Here is a 20420-nt window from a genome sequence, read left to right as displayed (position 1 = left end):
TCAGGAGATCGAGACCATCCTGGCTAACATGGTGAAACCCCGTCTCTACTAAAAAAAAAATACAAAAAATTAGCCTGGCGTGGTGGCGGACGCCTGTAGTCCCAACCACTCTGGAGGCTGAGGCAGGAGAATGGCATGAACCTGGGAGGCAGAGCTTGCAGTGAGCCGAGATGGTACCACTGCATTCCAGCCTGGGCAACAGAGCGAGACTCCATCTCAAAAAAAAAAAAAAAGAGTTTAAATTGGCCGGGCGCAGTGGCTCATGCCTGTAATCCCAGTACTTTGGGAGGCCGAGGCAGGTGGATCACCTGAGGTTGGGAGTTTGAGACCAGCCTGACCAATATGGAGAAATCCCATCTCTACTAAAAATACAAAATTAGCCAGGCGTGGTAGCAGGCGCCTGTAATCCCAGCTACTTGGGAGGCTGAGGCAGGAGAATCACTTGAATCCGGGAGGCAGAGGTTGCGGTGAGCCGAGATTGCACCACTGTACTCCAGCCTGGGCAACAAGAGCGAAACTCCGTCTCAAACCAAAAACAAAAACAGGGAGTTTAAATTTCCCCATATGCTTGCCAGCCCTTGCTATCAATTAGACTTTTAAATTTTGACCCTTCTGATGAGTATAAAATATCTCTTGATGGCTTTAATTTGAATTTCTACCCTTTGGTCCCTTAAGAGGAAGTGCTTATACACAGCGCAGCGAAGCCTTTCCATAAATATTTGGGGATTGACTTACGGAGCCTCAGTTTCTCCTTTTGCAGAAAGGGGCGATGGGGTCTGCCCTGCCTCTCAGAGGAGGCGAGTCTCTATGTGGTTGTGACTCAGGTTGTGACTGTGTGAGTGACAGGCAAACGTGTAGTGAGGCTGGGGCTTTGGCTCCTTGGAGGTAGAGGAGGTGGAAGAGGTGAGGACGGGGCCTCGAGGCCAAGAGAAATGGAAAGACAGCATCTTCATTTGTTGTTTTGTTTTCTTTTTGAGACGGAGTCTTACTCTGTCACCCAGGCTGGAGTGCAGTGACGTGATCTTGACTCACTGCAGCCTCCGCCTGTTGGGTTCAAGCGATTCTCCTGCCTCATCCTCCTGAGTAGCTGGGATTGCAGGCATGCGCCACCACGCCCAGCTAATTTTTGTATTTTTAGTAGAGACGGGGTTTCACCATGTTGGCCAGGCTGGTCTGGAACTCCTGACCTCAGGCCTCCCAAAGTGCTGGGGTTACAGGCGTGAGCCACCGCTCCCGGCCAAGACGGTATCTTTAAATGTCGTGCCTCACACTGCATGTGGGGAGGGAGGCCTGAGCAGGCCACATGTGCCAGTTCCCTCCAGCACACACACACCCCTCTCTCCCTGTTCCGGCTAATTCCAGGATGTGAAGGAAGTATGAGACATGAAGGGATTTCAAACCCTGGGAGGCCTTCACCGTGCTGAGGAAAGCTGGATGCTGTGAGGAGTTGAATTTCTAGCAGGCCAACAAAGGCCCTAGCCTGGTCTCCCCAACACCAGACCCCCTCGTTAACCTTATTGGCTGAGCTGGTTTCCATGGAAACTGTCCAGTTCAAAGGGACACTGTAATATGTTCATCCCTGCATTTCCCCAAGTTCCCAATGAGCTGAGTGAGAGGTTTTCGGTGCACGGGAGCTCCCGGTGCTCCGTGAAGCTTTCATCCATTCATTAATCCTCTCCTCTCCCACCCTCCTCTCCCTCTGTTCCCTGACTCCTCCCTGCAGGCCAGCCAGCTCGGTGTGTACAAAGCATTTGTGGATAACTATAAAGTTGCTCTGGAGACAGCTGAGAAGTGCAGCCAGTCCAACAACCAGTTCCAGAAGATCTCAGAGGTAGGCAGCTCCCCGCACAGCCACCCTGACAGACACGGAGCTTTGGGGCTGCTCAGAGCCGTTGGTCTCCCCTCCCTCGCTTGCCAGTCGGTGAAGTGGTTACTCTAATGGGTAACAGTTAGCCTGATATTTGCTTTCTTGCACCTGACATTTTCCCTCTTAATAGAAAACGATCTATTTTATTTATTTATTTTTAATTCTCTTTCATATTAGAGAGAGGAACAGGGGAGGCAAAAAAAAAAAAAAAAATTCGAGGCAGTGTTGTCCCACACCACACTATGGTGACCTTGAGCAAGTCACGTCCCCCCTCTTGGCTTTTATGTCCTGTCCTGTAGAATGAGGGGTTTAGACATGGTCAGATAATCTTTTTTTTTTTTTTGAGACAGAGTCTTGCTCTGTCACCCAGCCTGGAGTGCAGTGGCGTGATCTCGGCTCACTGCAACCTCTACCTGCTGGGTTCAAGTGATTCTCCTGCCTCAGCCTCCCAAGTAGTTGGGATTACAGGCACACACCACCACGCCCGGCTAAGGTTTGTATTTTTAGTAGAGATGAGGTTTTGCCGTGTTGGCCAGGCTGGTCTCGAACTCGGGTGATCTGCCCGTCTCAGCCTCCCAAAGTGCTGACATTGCAGGCGCGAGCCGCTGAGCCCAGCTTGGCCAGCTAATCCTAACCTTGCTTGATAAGAATCACTGGGGCATTGTTTAAAACACAGATTTCCAGGCACCTTCCCTGGAGCTTCTGATTCAGAAGGCTTTGCGTGGGGCCCAAGATTCTATATTTGAACAAGCTTCTGGGTGATATTTATGACAGGGAAGTCTTGAGGAAATTTGGACTATAGGTCGTCTTTTAAGGTTCTTGCCAACTCTAAGACTGCAATCCCATAAACACAAAGAGGGTAAGAGCCACTTATGTGGAGAAGGAGCCTTGGAATCCCTGGCCCGGAACACGCATGCTTCTGCTCCTGAGGCCCGGCCTTCCCGGCCGGAAACACACGTGCTTCTGCTCCTGAGGCCCAGCCTTCCTCCCGCACTCCTCCGCAGGGCAGAGGTGCAGTCCTATCTGCCATCAACATTTCTACCCAAGAGGTGGCATGGAGGGACAGTTGCTTAGGATCCTTCATGACAGAGACCAGTTTATCCCTTTGTCCAAAAAGATCTCAGTGGCACCCCTGAAGCACTGGCCTTGCAGGAACAGCCCCCAGCTTGGGGCAAGAGAACCTCCATCCTAGAAAAGGAGAGAAGCTTCTGCAGTTTTGGGAGTCCTGCCTTAAAGGCCCCTCTTGGCCCTTTGTGTCCCCATCTCAGCTCTAACGCTAGAAGAGTTGGGGAAAGGCAGGATAGTTTTCCTGAAACTTCAGGGGTGACGGGTGATGCCCATGTTTAGAATCCACCGAGAGGCAGCAGAGAAGCTGACAGATGGAGATGAACATGTCAGCTTCATTACTGTTAAAAAAAAATGCAGCTTGGAAAATGTGGATTTGGATCTGTAGCCACAGTGGGCTTGCTGACACTTCACCTCTGGAATGAAATGTACCTATTGAAGCTGGGCATGGCGGCTCACACCTGTCATCCCAGCACTTTGGGAGGCCGAGGCGGGTGGATCACCTGAGGTCAGGAGTTCGAGACCAGCCTGGCCAACGTGGCGAAACCCTGTCTCTACTAAAAATACAAAAATTAGCCGGGCATGGTGGTGCACACTTGTAATCCCAGCTATTTGGGAGGCTGAGACAGGAGAATCTCTTGAACCCGGGAGGTGGAGGTTGCAGTGAGCTGCGATCACGCCACTGCACTCCAGTCTGGTGACAGAGCGAGACCCTGCCTGAAAAAAAAAAAAGTATCTACTGAGTCTTGCAGGAATAGGAAACCACGGCCCCTCCCCACAATGAGGACAGAGCCCACGCTTCTCACCCAGTGTGTAGAGAGAGGATGGCTGACCATAGTTTCTTCTCCCAGACCCATGGAGCAGATGAGTCACCCTCTGCCTGGGAGGACGAAGTGCGGGGTGGGGAAGTCCCTCTCCATGGAGTCAAGTGGCTGGAGAGGCCAGGCGCAGTGGCTCACGCCTGTAATCCCAGCACTTTGGGAGGCCAAGGCGGGAGATTGGCTTGAGCCCAGGAGTTCAAGACCAGCCTGGGAAACATGGTGAAACCCCGTCTCTATTAAAAATACAAATAAAAGGGGCTGGAGAAATGGTGCTTCCCCTGCGGTTACCAGCCCAACCTTGGAAACTACCTGGACTCCCCTGGTCTGTGTTCAGAGCAGCCCTGCCGAGGCCGCCCAAGAGCCCGGGGTCAGACATGGTGCAGAGAGTGTGGGGTCTTCTCTTGGCCTGGGCTGATTGCTTGTTCTCTGTGCATAGGCAGAAACCCCCACACCGAACCATAAGCCCCTCAAAGCCTGCCCACCCTGGAGGGCAGAGCCAGGCCCCTGGCTTTCTGCCAGGTGGCTTCTCATCCTGACTCACTGGATGACGCGCTTGCTTCCTGCTAGCGCTGCCACTTAATTACTGCAATTAGGCTCCTCTCTGCAGCAGGAGTGATTTCATACCCTAGACTTCACTGGAGGGGGCGTGAGGAAACATTCCCGAAATCTGGGAGTCCAGGCACCAGCCAGAGACACAGCCTGGGGACGCTGAGTATCCCCCATCCCCCGCCCTCAAAATATACACACACTGGGAATCCAGGCACCAGCCAGAGACACAGCCTGGAGATGCTGAGTAACCCCCACCCCCCAAAATATACACACACTGGGAATCCAGGCACCAGCCAGAGACACAGCCTGGGGATGCTGAGTAACCCCCACCCCCCAAAATATACACACACTGGGAATCCAGGCACCAGCCAGAGACACAGCCTGGAGATGCTGAGTAACCCCCACCCCCCAAAATATACACACACTGGGAATCCAGGCACCAGCCAGAGACACAGCCTGGGGATGCTGAGTAACCCCCACCCCCCAAAATATACACACACTGGGAATCCAGGCACCAGCCAGAGACACAGCCTGGGGACGCTGAGTAACCCCCACCTCCCACCCCCCAAAATATACACACACCCAAGCTCCTCTCCGGGAGTTTTCTCTGTCTAGAAACAGCTTGAGATAGAAGTAGGAAGTTCCTGCTGTCTGGGCGCTTCCTCCTCTGCAGACCAAGCAGGTGACATCACCTGGGCACCTGACCTTGGCCTCACCTTGCCTCCTGCCTTCCCTCCCACACCCCTCTTTGAGGCTCCGTGTGCTCCGTCTGCCAAGTGGGGATGGCGTCACAGCTCCAGTTGTAGGCTGCACTGTCCTGTTAGCAAAAGCTGGGGCTGGAACCTCTCTAAAGGAGGATAAAGAGGCTTGGAGCAGACGAGTCATCCCTGGGGTCTGTTTCCAGTACTCACTACCTGTCGCCTGGCTTGGGGTCCAGGAAGGGCATTGGCTGTTCCTCCCTCGAAGCTTCCTCTCGGACCCCCAGCATGGGCAGTGGTGGGTGGGGAGTGTCGGGGTGCTTGGGGCTGAGTAAGTGCTCTCTGATGGGGGTAGGATGCAACTCACTGTCCTGGGGAGCTCAGCGTCTCTGCCGCAGGTCCACAACTTCCCTGCTGGTGTGTGGGACCCCCTCCTTCCTACCTCACGGGTTGCTCATGCCCTAAAGATCGGCTGGAGTACCTGGCGCTGGTCAACTCAAACCCTGTCTGCCCTTGGCCGACGTGTAGGATTCCTGAGTCGGGGTTCACGTAATCACAGGGCTCCCTGCCAGCCTCTCTCATCTCTGGGACCTGGAGTCCCTTCCTTCTTGCCCACGCCCCAGCCACTGGACTCCACGAGGCTCCAGGAGTTCACAGGTGTGGTGCAGGGGATTGGGGTGGCAGAGGCAACCCATGGCCGTGGGGCTCCTTTGTCTTTTTTTTTTTTTTTTTTTTTTGAGATGGAGTCTTGCTCTGTCGCCCAGGCTGGAGTACAGTGGTGCGATCTCGGCTCACTGCAACCTCCTCCTCTCAGGTTCAAGCGATTCTCCTGCCTCAGCCTCCCGAGTAGCTGGGATTACAGGCATGTGCCACCACGCCCGGCTAACTTTTGTATTTTTAGTAGAGACGGGGTTTCACCGTGTTGACCAGGCTGGTCTCAAACTTCCGATCTCAGGTGATCCGCCTGCCACGGCCTCTCAAAGGGCTGGGATGACAGGTGTGAACCGCCGCACCCGGCCTCTGTTCTCATACTTGCACCCTGAGTTTCAGAACTCCCCTTCCTGCCAGGCTCACAGTGGGGGCTGGGAGAGGTGAGGGACAGAACAGGCCATGACTCCTCTCCTCCCTTTGGCAGGAACTCAAAGTGAAAGGTCCCAAGGACTCCAAGGACAGCCACACGTCCGTCACCATGGAAGGTACCTCGGGGAGCGGGCTGAATTACAGGCACCTTCCTTTGTCTGGCTGTGCGGGCAACGGGCTCCGTGAATGCGGCACCCTTCTCCTTGTGTGTGCGTGTGAGTGTGTGCGCGTGTGAGCGTGTGTGCACGAGTGTGAGCGTGAGTGCGTGTGCGCGCGTGAGCGTGTGAGCGTGTGTGTGTGCGCGCGTCTGTGCGCGCACGCGAGGACTCCAGCCTCGTGCCCAGGCAGCCAGCCAGCTACAAACGTGCTCCTCTTTAGGATGCCAGCAGGCTGCTGGGTCCCTCCCTCCCTTCCCATCCTCCCCTTCCCCTTCCCTCCTCTCCTCGCCACGCGCCTCCCTCCCCTCCCCCTTGCTGGAAGAGCACTCCGAAGCGGCTGCTGGATGCTGGAGTCTGTGCGACAGCATCAGCAAGGTGGCTGAGTGGCCGGGCTGCTGGTGGGCGCCGGGGAGCCTGGAGCGATGGCTGCACGCTCCCGCTGCGGGAACAGAGGCTGCCATGGAGATTCTCCTCATTATTCGCTTCTGCTGTAACTGCACCTATGGTAATCCAGGTGCCCGCTGTGGGAGGTGGCGGACCCTCCCACCTCTGGGGGCCGGCTGGAGTGGGCTTAGATGTGGCCGGCGAGGTTAGAGGGCTACAGGGAAGGAGGGTGGGCAAGCGGCTGAACCTGAATTCCCCCTTCGTTTTGGCGGCGTCCAGCCTAGAGTTGAAACCTGGGGCTGCTCAGAGCAGGTCCGCTTGCATATGGAAGGACCAGGCTAGAGGGATCCAGGTGTCCCCGAGGATCGGTGGGGAGTTGGTGGGCTAGTGTGAGAGAACTTCCTGGAGGGGCTGTTAGGGAGAGACTGCGACGAGCTGTGCCCGCAGACGTAGCAGCCCTGAGGCCAGGGAGAGGGTCTGCGGGGGCCAGGCACAGTGAGACGATGGGTGGCGATGGTCCGGACGGCGGCGTTGCCAGCCAAGAGGGCGCCAGCGCGAGCTGGAGGGAGAAGTTGGGAGTTTCTTTGTTTCTGGAGAGAGGAGCGGAGGCTGGGCGGCAGGGTATTGTGTGCTCTGTGCACATGCAGCAGCAGGCAGAGGACACGGAGGGGCTGTGGGAGCAGGAAGGAGAGGTTTGTTTCCAGCCGTGAGACCCACCCCCAGCCGAGGTCTGGGCCCTTAACTGTGGAAGGCAGGTCAGCAGGGCCAGCGGGAGAGGGGTGTGGCAAGCTACTCTATGAAGGTCACACACACACACACCACCTTTCGGTGGAAGGGACCCGGACCATCCTCCTTGCAGCTCCCGCAGCTGGCTGGGGGCTGGGGGAAGTCCCTGGACAGGTGCATGTCCTCAGGTTCATGTCATCAGCATGACTGTTGCTCATAGGAGGATGAAGCCAGCCCAGGCAGGGAGGTGTCCAGAAGCCCGTGGACCCTGCCCCAAGAGGCACATGTGCCAAGGGGTGCCCCGCCTGCCTGTGGCAGGGAGTCGGGTGGGCACGTGTGGCTCCCAGGCCGGCTGCTCTGGGCCTGAGTCTGTGGGAGCAGCGGGCGGCTGGTTTTAGGACCTTCCTCTTCCTTCCCACCAGGTGTTTCGGCTCTGCACCCTTCTCAGTCACTTTGCTTTTCTATCTCCCTGGTAACCCAGAGCTCCTTGGAGCTCCTTGTCGAAGGCTGACGTGAGGGGGGTGGCAGCTTGCCGGAGGAGAGATGGCAGGTCTCCTGGGCTCCCTCCCAGGGGCGGCTCTGCTGGAGGGGCTGTGTGGGGCCACTGTCCCCTGACCTTCTCAGGACCCTGTTGATGGAAGCAAGCTCTGAGGCAGCCTCTCTCCTGCAGCCCAGCAGGACGGCCGCGGGAACCCTGTTCTCACTTGAGATTGGCCTGGTCAGCGATGGGAGGAGAAATGGTCTTTTTGGTCTGGCCTAGAGTTGGTCAGGTCTTGACTCTGCCTCCCTGAAAAGGAAATGGACCCTTGGCTTCCTCTCCCTTCCCCAAAAGGAAGCTTCGACTTAGTGAAATGGACCCGGGACCCGGAGTTCATGTTGCTTTGGTCTCCGTGATACTGTTGTTGAAGTCAGCTTCAAAGTGGGGAATGAGGAGTGAAAGGGCCAGCTCGTGAGGAGGGGCCTCACTCCATCCTGGTCACTCTTCCCAAGAACCCTCCTGTGGTTCATTGAGATTTTACAGGTGCTGCCTTCCCCTGAAGAAGGGGCAGCTCAAAGCGAAGAGCGCAGGCGGATCTGCCCAGCTCTCACCACTTGTAGCCACAAGCCTCTGGCCTCAGTTGCCTTGTCTGTAAAATGGGGCTAGTGAGAATTGCTTCCCTTTTTAATCACAGGAACTAATGCGAGCAAAGCAGTTAACTCAGTACCCTTGGGTACAGAGCGAGTACCCAGCAAACTAGAGAGAGACCAGCTTGCTGCCCAAGTCAGTGGAGAGGGAGAGTGGATGAGGTCGGGCAGGAAGCAAGCCAGCCTGCCGGGAGCCCGGGGACAGGGAAAGGGCCAGAGCGAGCACCTCACCCTGAATTCTCAGGGGACCCCAGCGTGCAGGGGCCGTGGGGAGCACAAACTTCAGGGCCGCTCTTGTTCCCCCGGTTCCCTCTGTATCTGAAGTGGTCCCAGCGCCGCCCCCGGCCCCGTGCACCTGTCCTCCTGGCCGCCCTTCCAGGGCTCATTCCACAGCCCTGCTCAGGTGGACTCTGGAGGTGACCACAGACATATTAATAACCCCTCTGAAACCCAACCTGCCCTGTGTTCAGACCTCTGAGCTTAGTCAGAAACCTCTTCCTCCTGGGACCCAAGAGAGGGCTGCGGGGAGCCGATAATGCAGTGTCAGCTTTCTGTGGAGCCGCCACTCCGGGGCCCACCCCGGCAGGTGTCTGCTGAGCTTGTGCTTTCTTTTGGGTCTCTGGGGTTCTCGAATGTGATTTTTTCCCTCTGAAGATGGGCTGAGCCACAGGTGGGTGCCTTAAACAGCCTCAGAAATGGATCCCACCTGAGCTAGGACCTGGGCTGCACCCTCAGTGCCAAGGATACCCCAAGACCGACCTCATTCCTTCAAGCTTCCATGGCCCATGGGGAGGGTCTCTGGAAACTGCTAGATAAGAAAGGGCTACAGATATGTCATATGAAGTGTATTTACGTAAACCAGTGGTTGGCCGGGTACGGTGGCTCATGCCTGTAATCCCAACTTTTGGCAGACTGAGGCAGGAGGATTGCTTGAGGCCGGGAGTTCGAGACCAACTTGTGTTTGGCTTGAGGCCAGGAGTTCGAAACCAGCAAAGTCTCACTCTGTCGCCCAGGCTGGAGTGCAATGGCGCAATCTCAGCTCACTGCAACCTCCGCCTCCTGGATTCAAGAGATTCCCCTGCCTCAGCCTCCCAAGTAGCTGGGGTTACAGGTGCCTGCCACCACACCTGGCTAATTTTTGTATTTTTAGTAGAGATGGGGTTTCACTACGTTGGCCAGGCTGTTCTTGAACTCCTGACCTCAAATGATCCACCTGCTTCGGCCTCCCAAAGTGCTGGGATTACAGGCGTGAGCCACCGTGCCCGGCCCTTCGTCTCTATATTTTCTTAAAAATTAAAATAAATATATAAATAAAACATAAAGCAGTGGTTTTCAACCATTATTATACATTCAAATCAGTAAAGAAGCTTTTTAGAAATGCTGATGGCCCTTGTGGTCTTGCAGAGATTTGGGTTGAGTTGACGGGGCTGGGGGCAGACATCTGTATCTTTTAACCGCTCCCCCAGTGATTCCGACGGGCAGCCAGGCTCGGACTGCGGGTGAGGCTGGTGGCCCTGCTGAGGCTGCGTTTTCTTCACAGCCAGCAGATTGCTCCCTGAAGTGTCTGCCTAGCCGCGCACGGGGTATTTATATCTCAGGCTTTGGAGAACTATCGGGTTTGGGGCCCGGCTAGGGCGTGCGTGTTCACGCTGGGACCTGTCACAACCTGGTCCTATGGGACACCCAGTCTGGGATCCTTCTTCCCAGAGGACCACCCTGCCTCTCTCACTGCTCCTGTAGCAGGAGGCCCAAGGTCACGACCCCAGGGACAGAGCATCCAGGTGCAGGACTGAAGCTGGCCCTCCTGTTGGGAAGGTGGCCACAGCTGCATACAGGAAGGGTGTTGGGAAGTGTTGATCCACCAGCTGCCACCTCCACCTGTCCCTGCTGAATCCCAGCCATCCTCACTTGGTATCTGGGTTGTGGAGGGTGTGGCTTTTGGGGGCCTGGGCTGGCCTTGCCTGCGTCCTCCCAGCCTCTTTGGGGCTCTCATATGTGAGGCCTAACCTGAGTTGCTTCAGGAAACCTTTGCCCCTCAGGCTGCCACGTGTTTGAGAGCACAGCCTTTCTTTTTCTTTTCTTTTTTTTCTTTGAGATGGAGTTTCGCTCTTGTTGCCCAGGCTGGAGTGCAGTGGCATGATCTTGGCTCACTACAACCTCTGCCTCCTGGGTTCAAGTGATTCCTGTGCCTCAGCCTCCCAAATAGCTGGGATTACAGGCATGTGCCACCATGCCTGGCTAATTTTTGTATTTTTAATAGAGATGGGGTTTCACTGTGTTAGCCAGGCTGGCCTCGGGGAGCAGAGCCTTTCTGTGGAGATCAGGCCAGCCTCCCTGACCTCCAGCCTCCTGACCTCCAGCCTCCCGGCCTCCAGCCTTCCTGTGCTTTGCAATCTGGGGTTTGAGGATGTGAGGAGGGGTCTTTCCTCTGAGAGATGAGGCCAGTCCTGTTGATCACAGTGAGGCATGCCAATCCCAGCTGGCTGTGCCCGGCCTTCAGCTGCAGGAGCCTGAGAATGATAAGGTCTGGGGAGCTGCCCTTCCTGGAAACACAGCATGTCTCCTTCCCCCATTCTGGGGTCCTGCGTGTGGCAGGTGTGCTGGACTCTGCAGGGCGTGGCTGGGTGGAGCTGCGTGATTCAGGTCTGGGGGTCCAGGAGAGCATCTGCCTTGAGCCAGGTGAGGCCAGGACAGGCCTGGGCAGCTCTCGATGAAGCCATGTCTGATGGGAGAGGAGGCAGGGCTAGGGAGGGAGCAGGGGCTGCCAGGGCTGTGCGTCACCTGTGTCTGCTGTGTGGTCAGCCTGGGGAGTGAGAACAGAGGTGGCGGCTGCCGTGGGCTCACTCTGGTGTCCCTCGAGGGGTGTTCACGTGGGAAGCATGTGGGTGGGGGACGAAGCTGGTCGCTGGGGTGTTGGGTTGGCCTCGTCCATCATCCTCTTCCTCCTTCTCCCTGTCTCCCCCGACAGCTCTGCTCTACAAGCCCATTGACCGGGTCACTCGGAGCACCCTAGTCCTACACGTGAGTGTCAAGCCCCCAAATGGCCAGAGAGGGCTTAGGAGTTCAGTGGAAGACTGAGCCTGGGGTGAGAGGGTGCTGGAGTCACTGAGAACAGCCCACCTGGGGAATCAGGGGTCCCTAGGCTCCAAGGATGCTTGTCTGGCCCGTGGTATCCGTGTCACCAGGCCAGGGCCTGAATACAGCTTGGCTACTAAGCTTGACGTGGCCAGATGCTCCCCGGGAGGCAGGCACTTCCTGCTTCCCCACCCACTGCCTCCTGGTCTCCTGTGTCCTTGGAGCAGCTGCAGGACGGACACAGGGGTTTCTCTCCTAGCTGCTCGGGGGGATGAGCCTCTACCTGGTCTCCCCACTGGGGAAAGAATATGACTGCAGCCAGGGCCCTGTCCCCTGCTGTGCTGGCTCTGATTTTTTTTTTTTGAGACGGAGTCTTGCTTTGTTGCCCAGGCTTGAGTGCAGTTGCATGATCTCGGCTCACTGCAAGCTCCGCCTCCTGGGTTCAAGCAATTTTCCTGCCTCAGCCTCCCAAGTAGCTGGGATTACAGGTGCCTGCCACCATGCCCAGCTAATTTTTATATTTTTACTAGAGACGGGGTTTCACCATGTTGCCCAGGCTGGTCTCGAACTTCTGACCTCAAGTGATTCCCCCGCCTCGGCCTCCCAAAGTGCTGGGATTTCAGGCGTGAGCCGCCGTGCCTGGCCTGACTCTGATTTGTAGTTCAGATTTTGTGGGAATTAGACAGGTCCCTGAGTGCCCACCCTTTGGATTCTTTGGGTGGAGACTGAGCACTCCCCGGGGGCCACGCATCGGGCCGCAGAGCTGCTCCCCTCAGCTCACCGCCTCACCCTTCCCAGGACCTGCTGAAGCACACACCTGTGGACCACCCCGACTACCCGCTGCTGCAGGATGCCCTCCGCATCTCCCAGAACTTCCTGTCCAGCATCAACGAGGACATCGACCCCCGCCGGACTGCAGTCACAACGCCCAAGGGGGAGGTGAGCTCAGGGCCCAGCACGACCCCTCACCCAGGCTGAGAAGTATGGGATGGGCCAGATCCCTCGTCCCCTTCTCTCACACACGGGCGGCAGATCCCTCGTCCCCTTCTCTCACGCACGGGCGGCAGATCCCTCGTCCCCTTCTCTCACGCACGGGCGGCAGGTCCCTCGTCCCCTTCTCACACGCACGGGCGGCAGGTCCCTCGTCCCCTTCCCTCACGCACGGGCGGCAGGTCCCTCGTCCCCTTCCCTCACGCACGGGCGGCAGGTCCCTCGTCCCCTTCTCTCACGCACGGGCGGCAGGTCCCTCGTCCCCTTCTCTCACGCACGGGCGGCAGGTCCCTCGTCCCCTTCTCTCACGCACGGGCGGCAGGTCCCTCGTCCCCTTCTCTCACGCACGGGCGGCAGGTCCCTCGTCCCCTTCTCTCACGCACGGGCGGCAGGTCCCTCGTCCCCTTCTCTCACGCACGGGCGGCAGGTCCCTCGTCCCCTTCTCTCACGCACGGGCGGCAGGTCCCTCGTCCCCTTCTCTCACGCACGGGCGGCAGGTCCCTCGTCCCCTTCTCTCACGCACGGGCGGCAGGTCCCTCGTCCCCTTCTCTCACGCACGGGCGGCAGGTCCCTCCTCCCCTTCTCTCACGCACGGGCGGCAGGTCCCTCGTCCCCTTCTCTCACGCACGGGCGGCAGGTCCCTCGTCCCCTTCTCTCACGCACAGGTGGCAGATCCCTCCTCCCCTTCTCATACACACAGGTGGCAGGTCCCTCGTCCCCTTCTCTTACACACAGGCAGCAGATCCCTCGTCCCCTTCTCTCATACACAGGCGGCAGGTCTGTCGTCCCCTTCTCTCACACACAGGCGGCAGATCCATCGTCCCCTTCTCTCACACACAGGCGGCAGGTCCCTCGTCCCCTTCTCTCACACAGAGGCAGCACCGGGTGCCTCCTGCCTCTCCAGCCCTGATTCCCCATTCCCAGCCAAGGAGAGGTCTTCAGTCCTTGGTCACCCTGATGATCTGCAGCATTCCAGGCCCTAGGCTGAGAGCTTTAAGTCCAGTGTCTCATTAATCCTCATAATAATCTAGGGAGGCCGGGTGCGGTGGCTCACACCTGTAATCCCAGCACTTTGGGAGGCCGAGACAGGTGGATCACTTGAGGTAGGAGTTCAAGACCAGCCTGGCCAACATGGTGAAGCCCCGTCTCTACTAAAAATACAAAAATTAGCTGGGCGTGGTGGCGGGCGCCTGTAATCCCAGCTACTCAGGAGGCTGAGGCAGGAGAATTGCTTGAACCCGGGAGGCGGAGCTTGCAGTGAGCCAAGATCGCACCGCTGCACTCCAGCCTGGCAACAGAGTGAGACTTCGTCTCAAAAATAATAATAACAATCCAGTGAGCCAGAAGAAGAACCTGAGGCTGGGGAGTCTCTCCAGGTCCACCACGCAGTCTTTCAGCCACAGGTGTCAGAGCTGGATTCCTCACCTGGGGCTGTCTGGAGGCCCACGCCGGGGAAGTGGCCTCCGGGTGCCTCGTTCTTGAATGCAGACACCTGCCTCTGGCCAGTGTGATGCTGTCGGGGTCCCCTGGGAAGCAAAGGGAGCAGGAGCTTGGAGCTGCTTCAGCTCGGCCTGCACGCGCAGTAGCTTGGGGGGAGCCCGCAGCAGGAAAGGCTGGTGCTGGAGGTGGTGGAGGCCGTCCAGGTTGTCGGAATGTCCAGTGGGCACCTGCATGTGGGACAGCCGTTCCCTGGGGGCCCTTCTTGGTGCAAGGGTGGGGACAGCCCAGCGAGGGGAGTACCAGGAAGCATGAGAGGGACAGTTGCCCTCGTGGGTTGGCAGCCGGGCCCAGGTGAAAGGCTTCCTGTCCAGGGGAGGCCATTAGGCGGCCATTACGAGTGGGGCTGACAGGGTGTCTGCTCCTCTGGTCTGTTTACGGGCCCCCAGGGTCTCCTGGGGAGAAAGTGGTGAGGGACAGGCCTGGAGAGTGTCCACTGGGCAGAGAAAGCCGATTCTGTGCGGCTCCTGGGGCTGATGTGCAGCGTTTGGGGATCCCCTCGTCTGTTTTACTCTGGGGATATCTGAAAAATCTCCAGAGAGCTTAGCGTACCCTCAGTTTTCGGTCATCCTTTTTTTGAGACTGAGTCTCACTCCATCGTCCAGGCTGGAGTGCAATGGCACAGTCTCAGCTCACTGCAGCCTCCACCCTCTGGGTTCAAGCAGTTCTCCTGCCTCAGCCTCCCGAGTAGCTAAGATTACAGGCAGGTGTCACCATGCTCGGCTAATTTTTATATTTTTAGTAGAGACGGGGTTTCGCCACGTTGGCCAGGCTGGTCTCGAACTCCTGACCTTAGGTGATCCGCCCGCCTCGGCCTCCCAAATTGCTGGGATGACAGGTGTGAGCCACCGCACCTGGCCTCGGTCATCTTAATTGTATACTTTGAATACGCTCACGTACATATTACAGCAGATGTAGGTCACACCGTGTATCATACAGGAAAGGCTGGGACAGATTGGGACGGCCCACTGGCTCTGAGCGGGGGTTGGAAACTCTGGAAATCCCACGCAGAGCAGAAACCCAGAGCCCAGGTTAGAGTTGGCTGCAGGTCCCCTCTGGACACTGCTGCAGCCCCAGGCTGGACGGCCCAGGTCTCATCCCCAGGGGGCTGGAGAAGCCGGGGAGGAGTAGCACGGACAGGCCTGAGCGGGTCTCGGGTCTCGGTTGAGCCGGGACTAGATGAAGTTCTCCGCCGCGGTCGGGAGGGATTGCAGACGGGGATGTTCGTGCCCCAGGGTGGAGAAACTGGGTCATCCTGGGCAGGGGGCTCCGGGGGTAGCTGCGGAGAGCCCCGTGCATTGCACACGCTTGATGTGCCAGGCACTGTGCTCTTTCACACGCACCATCTCAATGAGTCACCTCATGAGGCAGACGTCACCATCCGCACTTTACAGAAGGTGAATCTGGGATTCAGAGAGGTCAGGGAGCCCGCCTGAGATCACAGCTGAGAAGCCTGTTGGGATTCAAACGCACGTCCATGTGACGCCGAAGGCAGTGCTTGAACCACCTTTGGTTAAGGGATGACAGGCTATGCCGCCCCTCGGTCCAGCCCTCCCTGGCTGGCCGTGCCCCCGCGTGCAGGCTCTGCCCTCGGCCGCACTCCCCTCTGAGCAGGCTGGGGGGGGGTCTGCCATCTCCCTCAGACGCGACAGCTGGTGAAGGACGGCTTCCTGGTGGAAGTGTCGGAGAGCTCCCGGAAGCTGCGGCATGTCTTCCTCTTTACCGATGTCCTACTGTGTGCCAAGCTGAAGAAGACCTCTGCAGGGTGAGTGTGCGGGTCCAGGGGCACGGGGTGCGGGAGAGAGGCCGGACCCTGCCACCCATGGAGCCTTCAGCAACTTTGTGGGTTTTTTTCTTTTGAGACAGGGTCTTGCTCTGTTGCCCAGGCTGGAGGTGCAGTGGTGTGATCTTGGCTCACTGCAACCTCTGCCTCCCGGGTTCAAGCGATTCTCCTGCCTCAGCCTCCTGAGTAGCTGGGATTAGAGGTGCCCACTGCCACGCCACCATGACTGGCTAATTTTTGTATTTTTAGTAGAGACGGGGTTTTGCCATGTTGGCCAGGCTGGTCTCGAACTCCTGACCTCAGGTGATCTGCCCGCCTCGGCCTCCCAAAGTGCTGGGATTACAGGCATGAGCCACTGCACCTGGCCGGTTTTTTCCTTTTAAAAACTATATTAATTAACTTAATTTCACTACATAGCCTTTTTTCCTGAAAGTAAGTCATGTTTTTAATTATAAAGATAATATAAGGACATTGGAGGAAACCCCGTCCCCCACTGAAGCATGAGGTCCGCCTCCTGCCACGCTGCTTCCTTCCCTGTTTTTAAATGTTCTCATGTTTCTTCACACAGTCGTAATCACAGTGAATGCCCAATTTGGGGCTCTGCTGTTTCTATTTCGTGTCATAAGCATTTTCCCTGTTGCTGCCTCATCTTCATAATCATCCTTTTACTTTCCTGCACGATGTTACCAGTGGATGTGCCATCGTCTACTTAAGCATTCTCCTTTTATTAGACATCTCTGAATTTCTGTTAACTGCAGTGCTGTGAATATTCACCACGTCTCCTGCTACTACTTATTGAGGGTTTAGGCCATGCCAGGTGCCATGATACATGCTTTGAATACATGATTTCTAGTCCTCCCACCACCTCCACAAAGTAGCGACTGTTGTTCCCTTATCATAGATGAGAGAAGAGTCTTGGAGAAGGTAAATAAGCGGCCCGAGCTTGCACAGCTAGAGGCACAGGTGGGACTGGAACCCCAAGCTGACGTGCAAGCTCCTTTTTGCCTCCTCCTCTCTACCCGGGAATGTGGGTCTGCTCTGTGCCTTGAGCAGAGAGGCTCATTCTGCGTTCATTCACACATTCTTCCACCCACACTTAGTGATCACCTGCGATGTGCCAAGAACACCCCTTCTCACGGCTGAGAAGCGGCAGTCTGGATTCAAACCCGTGTCTATGGGACTCGTTTACCACCAGGCTATCTTGCCTCTCCCTTCAGCCCTCCCTGGCTGGCTGTGCCCCCAAGTACAGCACAGGGGACTCCAAAGCCAGTGCATTATACCACCAGGCTATCCTACCTCTCCCTTCAGCCCTCCCTGGCTGGCTGTGCCCCCAAGTATAGCTCAGGGGGAGCAAGCCATGCGCCCACCACAACACTCAAGGGTCAGAATGAGAAGTGCAAATCTGAGTCCTACAGGAAGGATTGATTATTATGAACTTCAATAAAGGGATGACTGGCTGGGCGCGGTGGCTTATGCCTGTAATCCCAGCAATTTGGGAGGCCAAGGCAGGTGGATCACCTGGGATCAGGAGTTTGAGACCAGCCTGGCCAACATGGCAAAACTCCGTCTCTACTGAAAGTATAAAAATTAGCCGGGTGTGATGGCAGGCACCTATAATCCCAGCTACTCGGGAGGCTGAGGTAGGAGAATCGCTTGAACCCTGGAGGCAGAGGTTGGAGTGAGTGGAGATCGCACCATTGCACTCCAGCTTGGGCAACAAGAGCAAAACTCCATCTCACAAAATAAAAATAATTAAAAAAATAATAATAATAAAGGACATGACTCCCTGGAACTAGATCATGTTTGAGATAGTTCTGAGGCAGAGATGGCGACAATAAGCACACATGCCTCTGCCTGTCGTCCTTTGCCATGCAGACATTACTAATCACATATGCCTCTGCCTGTCATCCTTTGCCATGGCAGACATTACCAATCAACTAGGGCACACTTTCTTGCTAGACTTGGATATGGCTTTGTAATCCTCCACCCAGTGTTGACCCACGTGACCTCTCGATAAGAGGTGGCATTCGGAATAACACCTGTATTCCATTGCTAGCCTGAAGGATATTGAACACGGATAGTCTAGAAGGGAGGGAGGGGATTGTGGTGGGGAATAGGAAAATGCGAGCCCAGCCAGGAGGGCTTCGCTCTTCTTGATACCTAAGTGGTTTGGGATGTTTGACAACATGAGTCATCTGGGCCAGAAGCCTGGTAAGGTGAAGGGGCGGAGTTGCTCCCTGCAGGCGGGGTGGACCCCAGAACCCAGCTTTCATCACTCCACGTGTGTGTTTCCCAATCAGGCTTCTCAGCAGCAGGGATCGTTCTTGCTTCTGGCGAGTTCTCAGTCTACTCCTGTCAGTGGTTCTGTGGTTCTGGACCCAGGAGTGGAGGCTGGAAGAGCCAGGCTCCCTCTGGCTCATGGCTTCCTCTGGCTCGTTTGCAGGAAGCACCAGCAGTATGACTGTAAGTGGTACATCCCCCTGGCCGACCTGGTGTTTCCATCCCCCGAGGAGTCTGAGGCCAGCCCCCAGGTGCACCCCTTCCCAGACCATGAGCTAGAGGACATGAAGATGAAGATCTCTGCCCTCAAGAGTGAAATCCAGAAGGAGGTGAGCAGAGCTTGGTATTTGAGCCTGGGGCCCTTTGAGCCAGCTGTGCTGGGGGAGGTGGAGGCGGGAAGTTGTAAGATTTGAGAGTTTGAGAGGGAGCCTTGAGTATGTAGTTACTAAGGGAAAGACCCCGACTACAGTAGCTCCGAGCAGATCGAGGGGGTCAGTGCTCAGGATTTCATGGGGCTAACATGGAAAGTGCCCTGGAAAGCAGTGCATGTTGAACACAATAGAAAGGGGATGCAAGTAGCCGGGTGCAGTGGCTCCCACCTGTAATCCCAGCACTTTGGGAGGCCAAGGCAGGCGGATCACTTGAGGCCAGGAGTTTGAGACTAGCCTGGCCAGTGTGGCAAAACCCTGTCTCTACTAAAAGTACAAAAATTAGCAGGGTGCGGTGGTGGGCACCTGTAATCCCAGCTACTCGGGAGGCTGAGGCAGGAGAATGGCTTGAACCCGGGAGGTGGAGGTTGCAGTGAGCCAAGATCATGCCATTGCACTCCAGCCTGGGCAATAGAACGAGATGCTGTCAAAAAAAAAAAAAAAAAAAAAGTGGAGGTAGGGGGAAGCAAGAGAAGAAAAAGCAGGCTTTTGTAAGGAAAAGCAGGACCTGTGCAAGGAAAAAGACCTGGGAGGCCTCTCAGAAACTGACAGATCAAGTAGGCAAATAAATAAGGAGAGAGAGGACCTGAATGCCACAATTAACATGCTTGACTTAAAAATGCAGAGAAGCTTGTGTCCTGACAGAAAACTGAGATTCTTTTCACACACGTTTGGGACATTCACATTTATCCTATAATAGGCCACTAAGGAAATCTCAAAATTTTTCTACAAGTTGATAGCATACAAGTCATGTTCACAGACCACAGTGGAGTAAGATTAGAAGTGAACAAGAATATTGGTCAGCCTGGGTGCAGTGGCTCACACCTTTAATCCCAGAACTTTGGGAGGCTGAGGTGGGTGGATCGCCTGAGGTCAGGAGTTCAAGATCAGCCTGGCCAACATGGTAAAAATCCATGTCTACTAAAAATACAAAATTATCCAGGCGCGGTGGATCATGCCTGTAATCCCAGCACTTTAGGAGGCCCAGGCAGGCAGGTCACCTGAGGTCAGGAGTTTGAGACCAGCCTGGCCAACATGGTGAAACCCCGTCTCTGCTGAAAATGCAAAATTAGCCTGGCGTGGTGGCTTGCGCCTGTAATCCCAGCTACTCAGGAGGCTGAGACAGGAGAATTGCTTGAACCTGGGAGGCAGAGGTTGCACTGAGCTGAGATTGCGCCACTGCACTCCAGCCTGAGCAACAGAGTGAGACTCTGTCTCAAAAAAAAAAAAAAAAAAAAAAGAGTATTGGTTTGGAAAGTTCAAACTGACAAGGTAAAGAGGAAATCAAAATTCAAAATGGGAACTGCAAACTGTTTACAGCTGCCTGGAAATGCGCGTACTCAATACCAGTACCCATGGATGCAGCCAAACTGCTGTTTAGAGGAACATGCATAGCCCTCAGTTCACATAACAACAGTGTCTAGAGGAACATGCATAGCCCAGTGTCTAGAGGAACATGCATAGCCCTCAGTGCACATAACAACAGTGTCTAGAGGAACATGTATAGCCCTCAGTGCACATAACAACAGTGTCTAGAGGAACATGCATGGCCCTCAGTTCACATACTCAACAACAGTGTCTAGAGGAACATGCATAGCCCTCAGCGCACATAACAGCGGTGTCTAGAGGAACGTGTATACCCCTCAGTGCACATAAAAACAGTGTCTAGAGGAACATTTATAGCCCTCAGTTCACGTAACAAGTGTTTAGAGGAACATGCATAGCCTCAGTGCACATATCAGCAGTGCTAGAGGAAGGCACCACAGGAGGAGCCTCCCCGGAGTTGCAGGAAGGGCCTGGAGTGGTCTGGTCAGCTTGGTCTGTTTTTCTCACCTCTCAGGTTCAGCTTAGGCCTCACCACCCCTGGGAAGCTTCCCTGACACCCCCCCCCACC

The 20420-nt window shown here is 55.9% G+C and overlaps 1 protein-coding gene across 9 annotated transcripts in view; it reads left to right on the top strand.

Moving 5' to 3' along the window:
- Positions 1 to 20420, top strand: part of ABR (ABR activator of RhoGEF and GTPase) — a 228738-nt gene that overhangs the window by 149590 nt on the left and 58728 nt on the right. For 8 of the 9 annotated variants that reach the window (XM_054535343.2, XM_024235376.3, XM_063718371.1 and 5 more), the window contains 6 exons: positions 1724 to 1831; positions 6136 to 6196; positions 11442 to 11494; positions 12347 to 12487; positions 15679 to 15800; positions 18262 to 18427. In XM_054535343.2, coding sequence (XP_054391318.2) covers positions 1724 to 1831; positions 6136 to 6196; positions 11442 to 11494; positions 12347 to 12487; positions 15679 to 15800; positions 18262 to 18427 — 651 coding nt within the window. Of the gene's footprint in view, positions 1 to 1723; positions 1832 to 6135; positions 6197 to 6578; positions 6744 to 11441; positions 11495 to 12346; positions 12488 to 15678; positions 15801 to 18261; positions 18428 to 20420 lie in introns of those variants that run through there. The other variant, XM_054535346.2, reaches the window with a different exon arrangement.

This window comes from Pongo abelii, chromosome 19 (genome assembly GCF_028885655.2).
Source record: "Pongo abelii isolate AG06213 chromosome 19, NHGRI_mPonAbe1-v2.0_pri, whole genome shotgun sequence".
NCBI classification, from domain to species: Eukaryota; Metazoa; Chordata; class Mammalia; order Primates; family Hominidae; genus Pongo; species Pongo abelii.
This window is presented reverse-complemented; position numbering and strand designations above follow the sequence as displayed.